The sequence below is a fragment of the Equus quagga genome, chromosome 10, assembly GCF_021613505.1.
Source record: "Equus quagga isolate Etosha38 chromosome 10, UCLA_HA_Equagga_1.0, whole genome shotgun sequence".
Taxonomy (NCBI): domain Eukaryota; kingdom Metazoa; phylum Chordata; class Mammalia; order Perissodactyla; family Equidae; genus Equus; species Equus quagga.
In genome coordinates this window covers 64,272,495-64,296,444 of record NC_060276.1, presented here as the reverse complement: position 1 = coordinate 64,296,444, position 23,950 = coordinate 64,272,495, and the positions used below count along the sequence as shown (strand labels likewise).

General features: G+C 35.2%; 1 protein-coding gene across 2 annotated transcripts in view; it reads right to left on the bottom strand.

Moving 5' to 3' along the window:
* Positions 1-1,857: 1,857 nt before the first annotated feature.
* The window catches only part of MAGT1 (magnesium transporter 1), a 44,701-nt gene continuing 22,608 nt past the window's right edge, over positions 1,858-23,950 (bottom strand). For both annotated transcript variants that reach the window (XM_046673460.1, XM_046673461.1), the window contains 7 exons: positions 15,686-15,826; positions 15,081-15,221; positions 14,484-14,573; positions 13,784-13,847; positions 8,720-8,794; positions 5,624-5,714; positions 1,858-3,916 (listed from right to left, as the gene is read on the bottom strand). In XM_046673460.1, coding sequence (XP_046529416.1) covers positions 3,901-3,916; positions 5,624-5,714; positions 8,720-8,794; positions 13,784-13,847; positions 14,484-14,573; positions 15,081-15,221; positions 15,686-15,826 — 618 coding nt within the window. In that variant the 3' untranslated portion in view covers positions 1,858-3,900. The remainder of the gene's footprint in view (positions 3,917-5,623; positions 5,715-8,719; positions 8,795-13,783; positions 13,848-14,483; positions 14,574-15,080; positions 15,222-15,685; positions 15,827-23,950) is intronic.

Below are 23,950 nucleotides of genomic sequence, written 5' to 3'. Positions count from 1 at the left end.
AAGGTCCCTTGGGCTTTGACTTTCTATAATATTAGTATACTGTTACCGTTGTTGATCTCATCCTTGCTCATAATTGGGCAGAACCCATTTAACATATTGATTCCAAGTGTATCCTTTCTAAAAAATATTTCAATGCATATTATTATACAATTAGCAGCTATAATGGCCCCCATAAGCATTTCACAGCTTCTTCAGAAATCTGACCACAAAACATCCTGCATTCCAGCTGATTTAATTCAACACCAAACCTGAATATCACAAATGATCTCTATTCAAAATGTAAATACACCTTTAATATTTTGCATCATAGAACAGTAGTGCTGGAAGGGACACTGAGGTGATTTAGTTCAATGCACTCACATTAGAATAAATAAACGGGTACAGAGAGGTTCAGGCGACTGCCCTATGGTCACAAAGCTAGACAGAAAGAGTAAGGACTAAAACCTGTTTAAAAGCCAGATCTCTTTATGTCCTGTCCAATGTTTCTACTCCATGTTTGAAAATGTACTATTGCCCAGTCTCATAGAACTTGATAATATGTCTGGGTAACTGTTTCAAATCAACTATTTAGTAGCAAAAAGAAATTACTTACAGTGTTTACTGACTGGGACAGAAGCTAGATAACCATTGAAAACAGCGATTCTTCGACTCATCTATCTTGGCTGTTTTGACTAAAGTAATGGGTGACAACATTAGCGAAGGATAACGTATGAAAGCGTGTATCTCAATCTAGAAATACTTAAGGAAATTGGTCTATCAAATTCACTGTTGTTAGAGAGAAAGAACAACAAACATATGGGGTTTCATCAGACTAAAGAGCTTCTGCATGCAAAGGAAACCAGGAACAAAACGAAAAGACAACCCACCAACTGGGAGAAAATATTGGCTGACCATATATCCAACAAGTGATTAAGCTCCAAAATATATGAAGAACCCACATAATTCAACAACAAAAAAACAAATAACCTGATAAAAAAATGGGCAGAGGATATGAACATACATTTCTCCAAAGCAGATGGCCAACAGGCACATGAAAAGATGTTCAACATCACTAATCATCAGGAGAATGCAAATCAAAACTACACTAAGATAATCACCTTACACCTGTCAGAATGGCTATAATCACCAAGACAAAAAAGAACAAATGTTGGAGAGGATGTGGAGAAAAGGGAACCCTCATACACTGCTGGTGGGAATGCAAATTGGTGCAGTCACTATGGAAAATAGTATGGAAATTTCTCAAAAAATTAAAAATAGAAATACCATTATGACCCAGCTATCCCACTACTGGGTATTTATCCAAAGAGCTTGAAATGAACAATTCAAAGAGACTCATGCACCCCTATGTTTACTGCAGCACTATTCACTATAGCCAAGAAGTGGAAGCAACCCAAGTACCCATCGACTGATGATTGGATAAAGATGTGGTATAGATATACAATGGAATACTACTCATACACAAAGCAAAATCGACCCATTTGCAACAACATGGATAAACTTGAGGGTATTATGTTAAGCGAAATATGTCAGACAGAGAAAAACAAACACTGTATGATTTCACTCAATGTGGAAGATAAACTAACACAGGGACAAAGAGAACAGATTATTGGTTACCAGAGGGGAAGGGGGTTGGGGGTGGGCACAAGGGGTGAAGGGGCACATTTATATGGTGACTGACAAATAATGTACAACTGAAATTTAATAATGTTATAAACTATTATGACCTCAATAAAAAAAATTCACTGTTGTTAGGACAATAAGAAATTTCATTATTATTTCAAATTGGAATATCCTAATATTACCATTCTAGTTTAGTGTTTTAAATTCACCGCTCAGATGTTAATCAAAAACTCAGAATTTAGATTGTAAAATTTTATTGATATGGTCAAAAAGCAAACAGCCAGACATTTGGTTATCTTTGCCACTACAATGTATCATTTTGAATGGTATTTTAAAAATGCATAACAAATAATATTTAAACCATTACTAGAAAATTAAGAATCTACTTAAGGCACTTCTGATGAAAGCTAATTTCAAAATTTCAATAAAAGCAACACTATTCTAAGTGTAGTAAATCTGCTTTCCACAAATTTTAGCCAGAATGTAATTTTTCTCCTTACAGAAGAAGAATGTGCTCTTAAGGGAGACAAAACAAATACAAAACACTCATTCTTTCAATGCTCATGGCAAATTATCTGGAGCTATACAGATTACATGGCAGTAGTATTCCCTTGGTCATTCTGTACAAATTAGGGCATCTTCATATAAGTCTTGTAAGAATCACAGCATAAATTTATTTGGCCTGAGACAAGTACAAGAACAGCAGATAAGGAATCTAGAATCACACGATTTACATGGGAGTAATTAACAAAAATTAACTCCACTGAAGAGTAAGATGTCAAATATATCCCCCACCCACAAAATCTACTAACAGAAAGCTCACAGAAAGCATTTCTTCTTAGGCAATTATAGCCATCTCTTTCTGGTATTATATAAGACTTCTAGACCACACGGGAGGGTTATCAGATGGTGAATAGTAGCAGGCAGTCACAGTATTATTTTAATGTAATACTTCTAAGATTGCTTTAAAATTTTTTTCACAATCATAATTCTCATATTTCCATAATAGTGGCATTTCAGGATACTCTTCATAACTATGGGGGGGTTATGGTTATAGCTAGACCTAATGATAACTCTCAACTTTCACTGTTCACAGAAATTTGGTTAGCAGATACAGTTATTTCCACTAAGAGAAAAAAGGACAAGACTCAAAACCTTTTCAACTGTTGACTTTGTTTCTCCACTTAAAGTGAGAGAGTGAAGGCTAAAACAATAGCGAACACAGAACAGCTTCCAAAAAACATTTACTTTCTCTTCACAGGCAACAACTCAATATTGCAGGATTTTCTTTTCCCAATCTAGGGGAGCCCTTTTCCTAAACACAAGGGTCAATAAAATATGTTGTAACTGTAATACAGAAATCAACTTAACCAGATGAGATTATTTTTTTTCCTTAGGTACAAATTAAATGCTGACAATCTCTAATTTGCAGAAACATTTTAGACAACTTTTAAGTTATACTGATCTTAGCACTATGGTACATTTTCATTAGAGAGGGGCCCAGCCTAAATAAAAGAAAACTAGGGAGACAGAATGAACCTGAAATCCTTCCAAATACAATGTAGTTAACACCACACTCATGCAGAAATCATATTCCTCTATTTAGGGATACTTTTTAATGCCTACAGCTACCAAGAAGCATATATAGCACTGTATTCCAGTAGGAAAGATGGAGGAAGAGGAGGATTGGCTAGTCTTTTTTTCTAAAGGCTAGATGTGTACTCTGAAGAATGATAATTCCATTTTCAGAAGACCACATAGCACACATGATTTCTCTGCCCAAAACGAAAGATGTGCAAAGTATACACATCCACGCGAAGATGGAAAAGCTCAGAATGGATTCCTGATGCAGTTATCTGTCACAGGCATATGCAGGAAGACCTGGTCAGAACTTTTTTTCTCCATCTTTGGATAAGATAATATAAAGTTACATGGCCAAAAGTTAACTAAGCAGTTTTGAACCTTGTTCTAATTAAAATGAAGTAGTAGTTTTTAAATTTTTATAATATACTTAATTCTACTAAATTAAATGTTCCATAAAGTTCATTGGGAAGGGAAGATTAAGAGGAGAATGGTATCCAAATACTTCATGATTTTGACAGGAAATTGCTTGTTAAGGCACTACACATCGTCTTTGGTTAAAGGAGTAACTATTCAAATCACTTGAAAAAAAAGAGGTAATACAAAATACACAAATTGCCGCCTTCTTTTCAAACACACACACGTTTTTCATTTTCCAACTTCCATTCCTCCAGTGTCTACATATCTCTGGCATCCTTTTTAACTCATCAGAAAGCTGAAAAAAAATATACCAATCTATTAGTCTTTCAAAGAAAAGTAGGCTTTACTGCTAATAAATATCTTGATTTTAACAGACCAAAGAGTGTTTGAGTGCATGTATAATAAACTTTGAGTATCAATAACAAAAAGCAAAAACACTGAGATACTGAGGTAGTCTTAGGAGAACAGGAAAGAGACATAACCTCAAGTTAAACTATCTCCTGAAGACAGACACCAATTGAAGCAACCATGGTGATCAAATAGGAACACAAGTCCCAGCAAGATTACCCTTCTATCCCAGTTAGTATTCTATAGAGGAAAAATTATTTTAAAATATACATACACAGAATAAAAGTATAAAGTCGCAAGATTATAAGAATCAAAGTTATAGTAGGTTTTGGTCTTAAGTTCGTAAGAAAAAAATGCAAAAGAAGATTAATTTATGTTGTTCATTGATTAAAAGGCACGTAGGAGTGTCACAATATAACAAATCGACCCAGGAGTTTTTCAAAATTATCTACAAAAAAACTTGTGTTAAAAACATGGGGCCAGCCCGGTGGCATAGCAGTTAAGTTTGCGCACTCTGCTTCAGCGGCCTGGGGTTCGCCAGATCAGATCCTGGGTGTGGACCTACGCACCACTTATCAAGCCAAGCTATGGCAGGTGTCCCACACAGAAAATAGAGGAAAACGGGCACAGGGCCAAGCTTCCTCAGCAAAAAGAGGATTGGTGGCAGATGTTAGCTTAGGGCTAATCTTCCTCAAAAGAAAAAAAAAAGGAGGCTGGCCCAGTGGCATAGTGGTTAAGTTCATGTGCTCTGCTTTGGTGGCCCAGGGTTTGTGGGTTCCGATCCTGGGCACAGACCTACACACTGCTCATCAGGCCATGCTGTGGCGGCATCCCACATACGAAATAGAGGAAGACTGACACAGATGTTAGCTCAGGGCCAATCTTCCTCACCAAAATAAATAAATAAATAATAAATAAATAATAATAATATGAAGAATGAATTTGTGTCTCAAAAATATCACTTGATATACTTACCTGTAGTGTTCATAATACTTTATACAACAGGACAATGTTGTATTAAAAGAATAGGAATTATAGAAACTGGCAGCACTCAGATTATAAAACTAACTCACAACATCCCCCATTATGTAGGTACATTTCTCTTGGCTATTAAGTAAAGTCAAGAACTTATAACCAGGAGAGTAACGTCCTCCCTGAGCCTTAGAGATCTTTATGAACACTTCAAGCCGATTAGAACTTCTTAAACACTCTTTCTTAATACTTTCTACAAACTAGATTCTAATCAAATGTTCTATATATGCCATCTAAAGAGCCGTGAAAAGTAGAGGTTATAAGTTTAGAAAAAATTGGTTTAAAATAATTTCCTCCTCAAGAGGAAGCAGAGTATGCAGACAAGAAACTGTGTGAGTAGATATGATATAAAGTGTTCTAATCATTATGTGTTTTATAGATTTCTAGATTAGACGATGTCAGAATAATCCTGAAAGATGTTCCTGAGAAGTCCATATTATTGTCCATCATATCATAATTATCTTAAATTTTTATATGCAACATACCTAAATTAAAGACTATCTCTTTGCTTTAGAAGCTAGAATAGTTTGGAGGTAAAGCAAAGAGAAAATATTATAAAGCAACATCAACTCTAATTATTGCAGGTATAGGCAACCACTATATAAATGAAAAATAATCATACCTATATGGATATCCATGATATTTAGATCTGAAAATAGAGAGCATCCAACTGAAGAATAATACAACGAGTCCAATGCCAGCCACACACATTACTGCAGAAAAATGACAGGGGAGTAAAATGAGCATGTTTAGCATAATAAACAACCAGGACATAAATTTTAGTCTACGCTTCCAAGAGTGAAAAGCAAGGGCTAAAAATCTCAACTTTCCAACAATTTTCATCCCCATTCTTATATTTTCAAGAGTCTGCCTTCCCTTTTAATTTGCTTCATTACGTTATAATAGAGTAGCTCCATTTACATACTTGTGCAATTTAATTGTACGAAATAATGAATTTCTCTAGAGCCATCAATCAAGAATTTAGTGTTACAAACACTGTTTTACTACTGACAATAAAATCATTTATTCACTTATTAAACTTCTTTTAAATCCTTAAAACTGACCTTATTGTATTATGGATAAATACTGACTTAAAGACATTGATATCATTGTGACAGCCTCATTTGAAAGTATTTTATTCATGCACAGGCAATGACACTGCCTGTATGAGGAACGCATTCAACATGGATTCCTCATTTGAATAATGAGAGAAAAAAAAAACGATTCCCAGCCCTAAATTCATAGCTCTCTTCCATTAATCTCGTACGCTCTGGTTTAGCATAGTAGTTAACGACCTTAACTCTAGATGCTGACCCCACAATGCTCAAGTATGACTGCCATAAATTGAGGCTATTTGAGACCCCGGACTAAGACTAGCTAAGAAGCACAAAGGTCGGGATGCGGGGAAGCATGTGTGCTAACAGTAACAGAAGCTCTAGAGAAACATACTTATTGGCCAATACTAAACACAACTTTTAGTTTTGTTATACTTAGGGAACAATTCTTTCTCCTTTTTAAATTTTCACACAATATGATTAGGGGCTAAAATGTAAATGTTAAACTTTTTTCTGAGTATTAACATATGCTCATTGTAGAAAACTTTTTTCCCTAATCAAATGCACACACATGTATATATACAGTATCACTACGTATACATGTTTGTATTCTACTTTTTTCACATAACATATCTACAAGTGCTTAGGGCAGTTCCTAGTACATTAAGTGCTAAATAAATGCTTATTATTTTTTTTTTAGATTTTTTTTTCCTTTTTCTCCCCAAAGCCCCCCCTCCCCGGTACATAGTTGTGTATTTTTAGTTGTGGGTCCTTCTAGTTGTAGCATGTGGGACGCCGCCTCAGCGTGGCTTGATGAACGGTGTCATGTCCGCGCCCAGGATCCAAACTGGCAAAACCCTGGGTCACCAAAGGAGAAGGCACGAACTTAACCACTCGGCCACGGGGCCAGCCCCAAGAAATGCTTATTATTATTAGTGATTATTTCATTACGTTAGAATCTTAGAAGTAGATCAAATTGTGATTATATTAATATATGTGGCCAAAATGTTTTACGATTTAAACTCAGGCCAGTAGTGTAGTACCCAGATGACCCTTTCTTAACAATGAATACTGAAATAGAAATTTTTTAAAATCTTTTTTTAATTGAGGTAACATTGGGTTATAACATTATATAAATTTCAGGTGTACATCATTATATTTTGACTTCTGTATAGACTACATCATCTTCACCACCAAAAGTCTAGTGAAATAGACAATTTTTTAAAAGTTAGCCAATGAAAGGATATATATTGTCTGGATAAAAAAATTGATATATTAGTTCTGTTTTTCTAATATGTAAAAATTCATTTCAATTTAGCAAAATAAGCATCTCCTAAATTTTGAAATCCAATGTCATCTTCTCTTGTAGAAGAAAAAGTAATTACACTTTATTTAGCTAGGTTTTTTTTTTTTTCTTTTTTGCAGGGAAAGATTTGCCCTGAGCTGACTCTTTTTTTTTTTTTTCCCCTCCCCAAAGCCCCACTGCATGGTTGTATATCCTAGTGGTAAGTCCTTCTAGTTCTTCTATGTGAGCCATTGCCACAGTATGGTAACTCACAGATGGGTGGTGTGGTTCTGTGCCTGAGAAATGAACCTGGGCTGCTGAAGTGGTGAGAGTACCAAACTTTAATCACTACACCATCAGGGCTGGCTCATAGGTAGATTAATTTTGATGACATTCAACTTTTTAACCATAAAAGGAAAACTCTTGAATTAAACTGATTTTCATGTAAGTAAAATAAAATTACAGCGTTAGAATTTCTTTGCAACAAATAACAATGTGTGAATATTCTAATATATAAAATGTTCATGCAAAGCAAAGGGAAAAGGACTAAAGCTCTAAGAGATAAATGGTAAAGACAAAAAGATATTTTAAATAAGGGAAAACACAAACAGCTAATAAACGTTTAAGAAGATATTCAACTTCACTAATAACCAAAGAAGTACAAAATATTATAACATTTTCCCCTTATCTGATTAGCAAATACACACACACATTTTTAATGAACTTATCTAAAGCTGATAAAATTACAGTGAAACAAGCATTCTTAAATACCACTAGTAGGAATCTAAATTATACCATTTGGGGAAAGAATTTAGCATCATCAGTTTACAACGCCAAAAGAATTGAAAATACTTATATACAGGACCACACAATCATTCTACGTCTAGGAATCTACCTTAAGGAATTAATATGAAATGAGGATAAAGCTTAATATACCATGATAGTCACTAAAGATGTATTTATTAGAAGGACAGTTAGAAAAAAACCGAACATTTAACAAAATCAGAATGGTTAAGTAAATTACAGTATATAGAGAATAAATTTAGAATTATGTATAGGAAAATATTTATTAGTGAATTATTTAACTCCAGTTAAAAAGGGGTGTATAAGATTCTTAAAGATGTTCTTACAAATGGAAGGAACTACTACAACGTTAAAATTATTAGTTTTTCAATGGTGGAATAACGGATAACTTTCCTCCCAAATGTTTCATACTCCTATTTTTCCCCACATTTTCTACAATGAGCATATATTACTTTTATAGTAGTAAAGAAGTAAAATAACATACTTATAACTAAGGGGGGAAGTGATTAAGAGGACCTTCTTTTTTCTGTATCAAAGGCAAAACTGTTACATTTTGGCATATGATATCACTTACTCTTTCGCTTCCCAATATCCATGTCAGATGTAGCAGCTTCACATAAAAGCACCATCCCTAAGGTAACCCCACCGTCTTAGAAAAATTGTTTAAGGAGAAATTCACAGACACAAATGACATACCACTTTAATATTCCTAGTCTTTCATGAAGAAAATTAGAGTGAATATATAAACTTTCAACTCTTAATTACAAAAAATTGTAACTAAAAAATAAGTAGTCTTGTGTCTATACAGCATGACAATTATTTACTATGAAGATAAAATAAAAATATTAAGGTTGGAAAATTACTTCATTTGTATACATAAAAACTGATATTTTAAATAAATGTCCCATTATAATTTATGGATGAACTATGAGTCTTCCTGAAATTGTACTTTGAAATAACCTTCCCGGACATTCTTCCAACTATTGCTCCAACCTCATACACATTTAAAAATATTAAATAGCCCTTTTGAATAATATTTCAACCACCCCCCAAAAAAGAACACACTTGAAATGTGCACCATTTAGAGAATATTAACTAATTTTTATTTGAAAAATAACTTCCCAAAAATTCTCCAGAATTTCAACAATTAGCCTTTAAAGCATGAATTACTACTAACCTAATTTCGTCCTATTCTAATAAAAAAAGAAAATCACACATGCCATGACCTCACTTTTATTCAGCTGAATATAGAAGCTACATAAATACAAAATAGACTACTTATGCAAATAGGTAAACACATGGCATGGCTGAATGCTAAAATAAGCAAAATCAAATTTTAAACCAAACAGAATGTGTTCTAGCAGAAAAGAGAGATTCACTCTGCAGTTTGCTGAATATAAACAGCAGTTACAAATGCCCAAATTAATTATGTATACACATGCATATTGTATGCTACCGTATGTGGGTATAATTAAGCAGAAAGGGAAAAAAAGGTGTTGAGATAAGGCCTGCCTTTTTAATTGGCTCTCTAATCTGTCTATTCCTCCCTTCATTACCATCTTGCCCTCTCTTGTCAATAGCCTCTTGTTAGGGATGACACCTATTCATCATGCTTTCAGTTGCTTAGCCAAGTCTTCTTCTCCAGCAATTCCATTTTTCTTACTGAGGTTCTTTATATCCAGGTACGTGTAAAGATCGATCCTTTCTATAGGCTTTGGTTGTAGGGTACTCTGATTAACGGCTCAGACTTTGTTTTTGGAAGGGTTTTTGTATCACGGTCTATACGCTTTTTCTTTGAATGAGCTTTCCATCTTGCAACACACCACTAAGATCTTGGTGTGCTGTTCTCAGCTATCAAGAGCTCTGATGCCCTTCCATATGCATTGTTTCATTTCATTTATTAATTCTTTAAACTTTTACTAACACTGCTTACTATGTGGCAGGCACTATTAGCTGTTAGTTGGACAAAAGACAGACTCCTCCGACAAGTTTACACTCTAGTGGAGGATATAAACAATGAAATAAATATAAATAATTACATAATCATGATTAAATGTTACTCTGGGAAAATGGAATAGAAAATAGAGGAGGCGGTAGTTCATAACATACAAGAACTAGGTTATTAAATGAGCTAGCGGAATTAAAGTACATTATATATGATAAAGACATTTGCATAAAATGAAGCATAATTACAAAATTGTGGGAAAATGTTTAAATCAGTTTGATTATTATTGTCCAAGGTAGATTTAAACAATTACCTACAATTCCTTTGCCTATTGAATTCACAGTTTAAAAAATGAGAATACGTAATGAAGGTGAGCACTTGCCAGAGACATCAGCGCACATATACATTTCTGGCAGCAAACCTTATTCCTCTCTTTTTGTAGCAAAATCCTTTTGAAAAACAATTTGAACAAAACATCAAGAGCAATAGACAGACTCATATGCTTTGTTTCAAACCTTACTTTTGGGGATTTGGAGATATGCCAAATTACTTTTATATCCAAAAAAACATTCTTCGTAACGTTCAACAATAGGAGAATAATGGAATTATGATATATCCATTATATAAACATCAAGAATGATGATTATTTTTCCCTTTCCTTGCCTATATTTTCTCATTTCTCTGTAATTCTCATGCACATTTGTAACTATGAAGGCCATACAACAATACAGAAAATGCTTATAATACATTAAGAAACCAAACGCCATGCAAAGAATGTCTGTAACTGCAAAAACAAGGAACTCCTCTCCCCCAAGAAAATACATAAAGGCAAAGAATTCAAGAGAACATGCAAAAATAAACATAGATTTTACTATTAGGGTTTTAGATCATGGGTGAAATGAACCTGTGAACTTAACCACTGTGCCACCGGGCTGGCCCCTAAAATATAATTTTAAAAGTTGCTTAATAGATCAGGCAACTCATTATATAGTTTGCTTTATTAATCATGTAGTAAATTGTACAATATTAAAATAACAATAAATATGTGGATATTTTCCAAAATCGTAACTGCTATGTAGTAGTAGTCTCATTCTATTAATTCTTACCAACATGGTAACTTTTGAGTCTTTAGGCTTTGTGTCCACTAAAAAAAATAATGGGGTTTTAAGTCTTCTGTAAAGTTCCCTACCTCTGACAAAGTTGAATAGCTTTATTTATCGTCTCACCATCAGACCTAGTACACAGTACTGAAGGAACTATCTTGTATCTGTACAAATGTCTGTACTGTCTGTTTGTCCCAGTACTATAAGCTCCTTAGAAAAATCATGCATTCACAGCACTTAGCAAAATAATTGCTCGGAACATATTGCCTGGATCTTCCCAACCACTACCAAAATAGCAAAAACAAAATAAGGAAAAAAGCATCACCCTGAAAAAAGTCCCCATTTTGTATCCTGTTAACCAAATTTACAAGAAATTCTATATTCTAACAGGCTTGTAATCTGTTCAAATATATGTGAACCTTAAGCTAAAGTCTATCCTTTAGGCAAGAAGGAAAAAGTAAGAAAACCCAATTTCTTAAACTTCTTATATAATCATATTTAAAGATTTAGGACAAAGCTAAAAGACTAACAAACCACAAATCAATTAACTAATACTTTACAATTTTAACTGCCCTTTTGCTCCACTGTTGAAATTCAAAGTACAATTAACTGAGACCATTTCCAGATATTGAAAAATTTCTAAGGTATAATAATGTGCTTATCCACCAAACCACAAATGAACATTTTCAACCTAAATTTTGAAATAATCTTAAATAAGTCAGAGAAACACAAATACCATAGGATCTCTCTTATATGTAGACTCTAAAATATATATATATATATATATATATATATATATATATATAAAAATCAAGCTCATAGATACAGGGAATAGAGTGGTGGGTACCAGTAATGGAGGGTAGGGGATGGGAGAAATAGGTTAACTGTTTTTTTTGTTTTGTTTTTTGAGTTTACATAAATTGAATTAAAAAAATAAATTTTAAGATTTGAAAAAAACATAAGGTTTGGGTAATATTTTTCCTGCAACCTTCTTTCTTATCACAGGGACTAGGCATTTATTACTAGATTAATCTTTTTAGCCCATCATTCCATGTGTGAATAGATTAACTCTCCTGGCTCTGAGCCGGATTTTAAACAATAAATTTATTTTCCACATTACATACGAACATTGTTTTGAGAAAGTATAATTATTCCAAATGTCCTTCAATTAAAACCAAAAGCTTTATTTTTTTCAGAATGTTTCCCTTAAATTACCTCTATTAAATCACCAACATAGTAAAATAAAACAGGGAAAGATATACATAAACATTTACTAATGGTGGTTTTGATTTTTTTCTTTATACTTACGTGTATTTTCTAAATTTTCTTTAATTAACTTGTATTGCTTTTATAATCAGAAAAATATTTTTCTTTTTTCAAGGGATTCAATTACTCATATTGGTTGTAATCACCTTCAAAGTTCTTAGCATATTCTTAGCTAGCACAACCCATTTTCAATAGAGTAAGGGTTGAACTAGATGACCTCTAAGTCATCTCGATAGTGAGATAAGAAGGTAGGGCAAATGACTTTACCATCAAGTCACTGGGCAGATTCTCTACCAGCCTGGGCTACAACTGATTCCAATATGTCAATGTCAGGACCCTTGGCTGAGAAGCACAACTCCAGGAACATTACATTTGTTCACCTTGTTCATTTGTCCTACAGACTCACTGCTAATATATTCAGGTGGGTAAACTATGTTCAGTAATACTATGAAATTTAGACTCTTAGCTATCTGATGTCACTGTTACCTATCCTTGCAGCTTACAGAGGCACCAATTTTCAGATGTGAGAAAGTAAAAATTAGCTGAGACTGAGAAAGTAAAAATCTGCCCTGCCACTCAAGAGGACTAGACAACATACATACAAAGCAGCCACAAAGTTCACAGGAAAGAATCTTTCTCCCTAGGATGCGCTGCAGCTATAAAAGGTCAAAATAACCTTTGCGTAACTACTGTTTTCTTACTCAATGAGGACCACTGTTTTCTAAAATCACAGACTGACTCAAATTATAAGGAAATTTTATAAGAAGAAACACTCCATTCTTGCCTGGAGGATATAAGTCACCCAATTTACAAGTACAATTTCCAAGTAGCCTCAATTTACAACCAAAATACAGAGCTTCAAATAAGGAGTTTCTGAAGACAAAATCTGACATTTATCTGAACTTTGTAGTTTCCAGAAACAGAACCCTGGGTCCACTTCACAGTGCAGACCAGACGCTGACCCCTTTACACTTAGCCTGGCTTTGCTTAGAGCTTATCAAAACATTGCTTCATGCTCATTTCACCTAAGCCCCACCCTTTCCCCAAATCCTATCACCCTCTTTCCTTAGGTAAGATGTCCCATGGTTCCTCTGATGTGCAGTCTCCCTTGTAGCAACGATCCATTAAACTTGGCTTTATCAGACTGCAGGTTTGTCCCTGATGGTCTTTAGCTGATTGGGCTAAGACAGATGACACAGTAATATCATTCCAAAGATATTACGACTTGCATTAATAAAAGAGTAGCCTCAATCAAATGCTGTAGAGAGAATACCAGAAATGTGAGAAAATACGCAGCACCAAGGACTCATTACAAAAAGGATACTAAACAGAAGAACAATGTGTGTTTCAGCTACAAACTGGGCTTGGCTGCTTCCATGGATATAATTCTGGGGGAAAAAAGATAAAATTAAATTTTTAAGTATACATTAAATTTTGGTATCCTAATCCTAAAATGGGCTATTTTCAAACCCTATCAAATTATTAATTCACTTGACGTATGTAAGCATTCTGTCTGTGGCATTCAATAGTAAGTTTGGCTAAAGTAAAAGCTGTTTCTGTGTTATTTATGATTTATCTGTCTCTGCATTGTACTTATACTATGTTTTCAACAATGGAATATATGAGAAAAACAGTATTTCAGTGTACAAGACCATGAGGTACAATAATGTCAACTCCATGAAGACAGGGACTGTTTTTCTTGTTTATCCCTATGTCTAATAATACCTAGCACAGTGCCTAGAAACAGGAGATGCTCAAGTACTTGACCAATTATTCTATTTAGCTGAAAGCTAACTTTCCTTCTTAGAAAGCTTAGTCAAAAGGACTCACCAAATGGGATAAGGAACTTCCCACTTTAAAGAGCACTGCACTGTCTTTTCCGCAACTGAAGCTTAACACAGAGAGACTGAAAAGTCAAAACTAAATCTAGTTCCTTCTATACATGCAGGCACTGGTCTCAAAAGATGATAATCATTACGGTTAACTTTAGTGTACAATGGAAGGAAGTCCTGGACTTCCCTTACCACATGTCCCGTGTGAGGATTCTTATGAGCATACGGTGGTCCTCTTATATGGTTCCACATTTGACCAGACGTCATAGCAAGCACAAAACACTAGGAAACAAAAAATAATGAAATATTCATATAACATGGTGAAGCTGTTCCCACCTTGATTAGGCATATGAAAAGTGCATCTGCTCAAATAATACATGCAGAAAACTTTTTCAGAAAAAATATTTCTTGATTAAGGCTTATGTTTCACCATAAAGTTCATCACAAGAATCAATAATATTTACTTCAAAAGGAAAACACTTTTAAAATTATAAAGAAGCTGACACAAGTTTCAAAATGAAATACTGAAAAGCCTTTTAGAAGAACATTTTCAAAAGAATTACATGTTATCATAGGGGTAACAGTCTACTATTTAGGCTGAATAAAAACTGAGTATAATCAGCTCCTCCAAGCTCTGGCCATCCTAATGAGATCATGGAGGAAACAAACTGATTTTAAGGGATAAAATAAAGACATATAAAATCCTTTCCCAAAGCTAAGAAATAAACAAAATGCTACTTAACAATACAGTATTAGTTTTACTCAAGTTTTCTTCTAAAATTCACTCACCAAAGCTGCAAAAGCCCATCCAGTTTTATTAAAGAGAAATTCCATATTGCTTCTTCGAAGATACACAAGTCCACCAATAATAGCCAAAAGCAATCCCAACATAAGGGGACCAGCGTAATTTGGGGGTCTAATTACTCTAATCTAACAGAAAGGAGAGAAAAACATTTTAAAGTATGAAATTTATTCATTAATAAATCAAAATAATTTGAAATTAAAGTAATCAAAATTACTATGGCTACTTTTAGGAAAATTTACACTTTTTTCTTTCCAACCTAACCAAAATAGTCTACAATGTAGTCTAAAATGGGATGGAATAGCTACCATATTCTGTTTAACCACAACATAACATTTTTAGATTAAGAAGTATTTGCCAAGTAACTAGATAGTCCATGGATTTAGTAAGGTCAAAAGAGTGGCTTCCATGCTGAATTCAATGAAGTAATAGAGGATGTTTTGTAATGTCACTCTTTCATCAGGATGACTTAAGAAGGGACTGCCAAACTATTACCACCTCAGTGATATGGTGACAAGACCAAGTAGGACCTCCTAGTAAGGTTCAAAGTGGATAATGGCAAAGTAACTCTCTACAAAGTAGGGAATCTTACATTGACATCAGTTCTGTCAGCAATCCACCGGGCAATCTGCTCAGCTGAGAAACCGCGCACCTGCAACTCGTATGTATCACCCCGTTTGGGTTTCCCTTTTGCAGGAAAGTTGATGAAAGTTGGAGCTGAATTCATGTTTAGCTGAATAAAAAGTAGTCCATGAAAATATGTTATCAACAAAATAATCTTAACAGTAAATATTATCTTGAAATTTAGGCATTTTACAAATATGAGGAATCCAGGTTTAAGTAGGTTAAGTGATTTGCCTAAGGAAAGTGCTAAGTGCCGGAGCCAGGATTCAAACCCAAGGCTCCCTATGACCTCAATTAGTATACTTTACTGACCAAATGTAAATTCCTAGCTAAGAAACCTACATTTTACTCCTTTAGAATAGAAAATCTCCCATACCACAAGCATTTTAATCTGCTCAGAGATTATGCAAAAAATACATTTATGGGCCGGCCCCGTGGCCAAGCGGCGAAGTTCGTGCACTCTGCTTCAGTAGCCCAGGGTTTCACTGGTTCGGATCCAGGGCGCAGACATGGCACCGCTCATCAGGGCACGTTGAGGCAGCGTCCCACATGCCACAACTAGAAGGACCCACAACTAAAATATACAACTATGTACTGGGGGAATTTGGGGAGGAAAAAAAAAAGAATACATTTATGAGAACTAAAATGGCCTTATGTAGCTGAGGCATGCTCCAAATATAGTACAATCTCAATTTGGAGGAAACAAGATCAGGATAAGATAGTGCTCTAAAATCGCAGTGAAAACCAATACCAAATGGTAGTCATATGCAGAAATAGTCAATTCTAAAAAGTTCATAAATGTTTACTGATAAGCATCACATTTCTGTATTCTCTATCATGAGACCCTGGTATGCTTAAAAAGACAACAGAATTGCTAAGGTAAATAAACTATGACTGACTCATGTGCATTATATCTTTCTTGACATGATATAAGTGTACTTGTGGAAAACAGAAAGTCTGACTAAGTCCAGGGAGAAGATGCTGACTAACAGATGCAAACACTCGGGTTCCCTAAGCAGGTACTCTATAGTGGAGATTGACTTGTGTAAGACAATTATAACTTAAAGACATCAGCCAATAAAATAATCCAACTCCCTTGCTTTGATTTTATATTTAAAACCCTTCTAACAGTAATTTTTCAGACTTTTCCATAAGGGGAAAGGGTATACTGATTAGTGGATATGATTATTTTGGTCTCTTTGGCGGTATAATATATTGAATCAATGAATAAATGGAGCAGCCCTTTGGTCACCCATGTCCGTGGATTATGATGGTTTGGTGAGTGTGCACAAAGTCTCTAGAGCTAGATAAATTCCAGCTACACTGTTAACACTCAATTTCTGAGTCTGCAAAGCTAAGAACCAGACCCTGGACAGTGTTTACTCCACCAAACTGCTGCCCAAATTTTAGGCCAAAGTCTTCAATGTTTGTTTGGCTTTACCGCCTCTGAACTTTAAAAAAAAATATGTCTAGAAAAACTAGGTAATACATGAATCCATTTCCCTTATGAAATTTTAAAAAAACTTGCAGGGTTATAAGGACCAATCTCAGTCCATTCTGGCAGCCACTGTTACCATTTCTAGACCTTTCTGAATTTATTCATATACATGTTTATGTACCAACAGAAAACATAATACTGCTTTCTTTCTTTCTTTCTTTTTTTTGGTGAGGAAGATTTGCTTTGAGCTAAGGTATGTTGCCAGTCTTCCTCTTTTTGTATATGAGGTGCCACTACATCATTGCCACCGACAGACAAATGGTATAGGTCTGCACCTGGTAACCAAACCCAGGACGCCAAAGCAGAGCATGCCAAACTTAACCACTAGGCCTGGCCCTGTATCTGCTTTATTTCAACACAAATGGTGTATCGACTGTATTATTCTGCAGTTTGCTTTTTTTATTCAATCATGTTTGAGAGATCTATCCATGATAGTACATATATATAAACCTCACTCTCACAGTTTACTAAGTAATTATGCTATTGTTGGACTTTTAGGTTTTTTCCTTTTTCCAATTAAAAATAATGTTGCCATGTACATATCTCCCTGTATACATGTGAGTGTTTCTCCAGAATTGGAATTATTAGGTCGTAGGGCAGAAACATCTTAAATTAAAATGGATACAGCCAAATTGCCTTCCAAAGTGGCTCTACAAATTTATACTTCTACCCATCAATGTAGGGAAAGTATCTGTTTCTTCACATTCTTACCAAAAGTTGATCTAATGGGTAAATATTGTATATCACCATTATTGTAATTTTTATTTCCATGATTACTACCATAACATCTTTATACCAAATAGCTCTTTAAAAATATCTTGTAGGCTAAAGACACAACAGAGTGAAAATGCATTCTATGGAATGGGAGAAAATATCTGCAAATCATATATCTGATAAGTGGTTAATATCCAGAATATATAAAGAACTCCTACAAGTCAACCACAACAAAAAACCAAACTGATCAAAAACTGGGCAAAGGATTTGAATAGACATTTCTTCAAAAAAGATATACAAATGGCCAAACAAGCACAGGAAAAGATGTTCTACATCACTCACCATTAGGGAAATACAAATCAAAACCACAATGAGACACCACCTCACACCCATTAGGATGGCTACTATTAAAAAAACAAAAACAAAACAACAAACCAGAAAATCAGTGTTGGTGAGGGTGTAGAGAAACTGGAATCCCTGTGCACTGTTGGTGGGAATGTAAAATGGTGTAGCTGCTACAGAAAACAGTATGGAGGTTCCTAAAAAAAAAATTAAAAATAGAGGGGCCAGCCCAGTGGCGTAGTGATTAAGTTTGTGTGCTCTACTTGGGCGACCCAGGGTTCGCAAGTTTGGATCCCGGGTGTGGACTTACACACTGCTCAGCAAGGCATGCTGTGGTGGCACCCCACGTACAAAATAGAGGAAAACTGGCACAGATGTGAGCTCAGCAACAATCTTCCTCAAGCAAAAAGAGGGCTGGGCCCTAAGACAGTACATTTTATGTTATGTATATTTTCCCACAATTAAAAAATTTTAAAAAATCTTGTAGGCTTCGAAAATCCTTGGACATTAATGAGCCAAAATAAGATGCACTATTTTTGGTAGGTATCACTTTTCATCTATGCTTAGGTTTTATATACTGTGGCATATGATACTGTTATTTGGAGAAAGATTTGAATTTCTTCCACAGATGGACACACAACCATCCTTATACTGCTAACTCTAAATATAGCTCTAAAATGGGCATCGATATTAAAAGCTATTTGATGTAGAAGAAAATTTGTTTTGTATTTTTATAAATCACTAAGAGAAATTCTTTATGTGTATCTTGCTACAATAAATGGAATTATAATTTTTAATTTCCAAAACAATGACAAATAGAAATGGCAGGCAACAGGAGATACTGGAGTATGTGAGGAAGTCATTTGGTGTAAACCTAATTCGGCCTGACTTTGTTTTTTTCAAAAGGGCCTGACATAGCACCAAGCATGCATTGTATATCTGCTTTAAACATTTCCTATGGCAAGAACAAATGGCCTTAAGATAAAGGTGCAACTTCCCCCAACATTGGCATTTCCTGAGGGATAAGCATCTTTCCTTAGGCTAGGAACTGATTGCTGTGCTCACCTGTGACCACCCAGCTCCAGACAACAGACCTGCCACCCTGCTGTGTCCATCAAGACAGCAGACCTACCTGCTGTTTCTATCAATTGCTGTGCCGACAGAGCAGTCTCACGACTACTGTAAAAGGGACATTTCAATCATATGTGAAACACCCTGTTTGGGGGTATACAACCACTCTGTGCACCCCACTTCTTTGGTGCCCTTTCTTCCTTCGGGTAGACAGGCCCTGGGCCATGGTCCTCAGATTTCAGCTCAGAATAAACTCACCCAAATTTTCATTTATAGATTGGTTATGGATTATTTTCGTCGACAATATTAAAAGCTATTTGATGTAGAAGAAAATTTGTTTTGTATTTTTATAAATCACTAACAGAAATTCTTTATGTGTATCTTGCTACAATAAATGGAATTATAATTTTTAATTTCCAAAATAATCCCAGCTTGAATAGCAGAGAATGAGAAAGCAATTTCTTAAACTCTAGAAATTATCTCCTTTGGTTTAGTAAGGCCTAAATGCTTTTAGGTTGTAGCATATTTTATAAATATACTGATTTTGATTTATGGAGCTGTGTGAGACTGGAATATGACTAGCACAACGACATACTGTAAAATGTCATTAAGCCATTTCTTCAACATTTACTGAATATCCATTATGTGCTCAGCACTGATAGCTACAGGATGTTGGCTCTGCCCCTAAGTAAGTAACTATATTCTTTTTTTTTTTTAAAGATTTTATTTTTCCTTTTTCTTCCAAAGCCCCCTGGTACATAGTTGTGTGTTTTTAGTTGTGGGTCCTTCTAGTTGTGGTATGTGGGATGCCGCCTCAGCATGGCTTGATGAGCAGTGCCATGTCCACACCCAGGATTCAAACTGGCAAAACCCTGGGCTGCCAAAGCAGAGCGCACAAACTTAAACACTTGGCCAAGGGGTCGATCCCTAGTAACTATATTCTAAGAGGGACTGTTAAACAACTATAGGGCTAATTTTACTATAAGACAGAATGTGGATACATGTATAATAGAAAAATAAGGAAAGTAGAAAAAATAAGAAAAATAAGACAGTGCATGACATAATTATGGGAAAGGTGGTTATGTGTTTGGATTAAAGAGTGCATGAAGTGAGGAAGACGAAGGAATTTTAGCCCTAGTCTACATGCCACTATTTCTAAATGTGTGTTCCATAGAAGCTAGCCACAATGCTCTATTAAATGGTCCAATAATTTTGGAAATTCTGCATAATACAGCCCACTGTTGGAATGGAAGGTAGAACACATATCAGCATGTTAAAGTCTATGAGAAGTCCTCTGTTGGGAAACCATTCTCTATGGCATTCTCATGATTCTACACATCTTGCAAGCAGAGGCACTGCCTCCCTCTGCTCTGGATGATCTTCTCAAAGATGTTTGTATAGCCTCAGAATACAGGGATAGAGTCTCCCTCCAAAGCAAAAAGCAGGCATGCTTACCACCCTTTATAGAAGATTTGGGTTCCCAAATTCTCTCCCATAATGCAACCCATTGTCCTGTTGTTGCTGTGAGTAATAAAGTCCTTTAACTCTGACTCAAGAATGTCATGTCTTCTGCCAGGATCTACGAAACTGTGTCAGGCTACCTTGTTAGCTTGCAAGTCAAGTAAAAGCTCAGACCCTTCATAGTTCTTCATACCATGAAGTAAAAAATGAAACTTAATTTTGTTTAAACTAAGGTTACCCAAATTTAATTTTTCCCCAAGTATTCTTATTAATACCCTCCAGAAAAAACTCTGGGAACTGTTATAGCAGACAATATGGACAGAATACTATATGAATGGTAAGTGAACCAGTTAAAAGCCTACTGCATTAGTTCAAATGAGAGAAGATGAGGGTCTTGCAATGTAAAGAGGGTATGACTATGAAGGATGTTGTAGAAGAAGAAAAAAATGACAAAGAAGTATCACTAATGATATAAAACACAAAAGGCCCAAGTTTGAGTGGAAGTGAGAGAGAGAAGAGTTTCAGGTGGGACAGAATGAATTTTTTTTGGGGGGGATAGAATAAATTTTTGGATTAGGAAGTCATTCATGTAAAGATGTACAGCAAGAAGTTATACCCAAATCTTCCATGTTTTATTAAATTATTGAGTAAAATATGCCCAAATATATGAGTTGGATACATTTATAAACAGACAAGATCGAATCTATGTCCCCTTATATGCAAAGAGGAAAGAACTAGTACAGAGGCTGAAGTTAAAGACACAGTTGAAAGTTATGATTTCCGGTTTTACATGTAAGGAGCTTGGAAGTTGCCACTCCATTGTAACAAGTAAAGCTGACTGAAAAATCAACAACTCTTCTTGGATCCTTAAGAGAGGGGAGGACACAAACGACTGCCCCCGAGATTGGAGAGACAGACAGGTGAATATAGGGAGTCATGGCTTATCTGAGGAGGGACTCAGAAGTGGAAATTGCCTCAGGAACAATTGCCAGAGTAGGAAAACCTGACCTGTAACTGAAGAATTGGTGGAGGTTCAGCATGGACAACTCTGAGAATTAAAAACTCCAGGGGTACACAATCATAGGGGGCCCCATACAATACTGTGAGATTTACCTCCAGGAACTTGACTAGGTTCCCACAGTAAATACTGGAGAAAAATCCTCTCATGCTTCTGGCAGTGGGGAGGGGAAAAGGAACCATTTTGAAATATCCCAGAGCACTCTCTTCTTATTAAGAAGGCTTGCCTTCAGGGGAAACTAGTTAACCAGAGCATAACCTGCTGGGGTATTATCAAAGTCTAACTGACCTGGAAGAAGGGAAATACTCAACTCTAGCCCACTCCAGAAATCCTGTCACCCTAAGAGGGGATAAAAAAACTGAAAAGCTCTCTGAAGTTCACTGTCCAGAGGCATAGGCTCACTAAAAGACTGAGACCTAATCATAGGACTATAGAACGTTCCCCTCCCCTCACACCTCACCACCACATTACTAAAGGCCAATTTGCAGCAGTTCTTTTCACCCAGTACATCATATCTGGCTATGAAGAAAAAATAATGAGGCACACCAAAAGCCAAAAAAACACAATTTGAAGACACAGAGCAAATAATCAGAACCAGACATGGCAGGAATGTTGGAATTATCAGATCGGGAATTTAAAAAACTATGATTAATATGCTAATGGTTCTAATGGATAAAGTAGACAGGATGCAAAACCAGATGGGCAATGTAAACAGAAAGATGGAAACCCTAAGAAAAAAATCTAAAAGAAATGCCAGAGATGAAAAACAGAAATGAAGAATGCCTTTGATGCACTCAGTACACTGGACACGGCTGAGGAAAGAACCTCCAAGCTACAGGATATATCCATGGAATCCTCAAAACTCAAAAAGCTAAGAGAACAAAGATGAAAAAAACAACAAAATATCCAAGGACTGTGGGCCAACTATAAAAGGTGTAACATACACGTTATAGGAATACCAGGAGAAGAAAGAGAGAAAGAAACAGAAGAAATATTTAAAACAGCAATGACTGAGAATATTCCCAAATTAACATTAGACTCCAAATCACAGATGCAGGAAGCTCTGAGAACATCAACCAGGATAAATGCCAATAAAACTGTAACCAGGCATGTAACTCTTACACTACAGAAAATCAAAGATAAAGAAAAAACTCTGAAAGAAGACAAAGGAATAAAAGACCTTACCTATAGAGGAAGAGAGATAAGAATTGCATCCAACTTCTCTTCAGAAACCATGCAGGCAAAAAGAATGGAGAGAAATATTTAAAATTGAGAGAAACACCACCAACTTAGGATTCTATATCTTGTGAAATTATTCTTCAAAAGTGAAGGAGAAAAAGACTTTCTCAGACAAAAAGAATTGTGGGAATTTCTTCTGAGAAATGTTAAAAGAAGTTCTTTAGAGAGAAGAAAAATAATATAGGTCACAAACTTGGATCTACATAAAGTAAGGGAAAGCATTGAAGAAGGAACAAATGAAGGTAAAATAACTTTTATTTTTCTTATTCTCAATTAATCTAACAGACAGTTTGTTCAAAATAATACCAACAACGTATTCAATTGTGTGTGTGTGTGTATGTATGCTTATATATAAGTGAAATGAAAGACAGAAATGATACAAGGGATGGAGGTTGGGGGATTAGGATTATTTTGTTACTATAAAGTACTCACACTACCCATGAAGTGGCATAGTGTTACTTGAAAGTGGACATGGATTACCTGTAAATGTACATTGCAAACTCTAGGGTAACCAGTAAACAATGTAAAGAAAAGTATAACCAATATGCTAAAGAGAGAAAACAGAATCATATATAATGCTCATTTAAAACCACAAGTATATGTTGTCCACAAGAAACCCACTTTAAATAGAAAGACACATATAGATTAAAAGAAAACAGATGGAGGAAAATATACCATGCTAACACTAATCAAAAGAAAGTAGAAGCAGCTATATTAATTTCAGACAAAGCAGACTCAAATGAAGGAAAGTTATCAAGGATAAAAAAGAGCACTACACGATAATAAGGGGGTCAGTTCTCCAAGAGACATAACAGTCCTTAACATGTATGGACCTAACAACAGAATGTCAAACTATGTGAGGTAAAAACTAATAGATTTGCAAGGAGAAA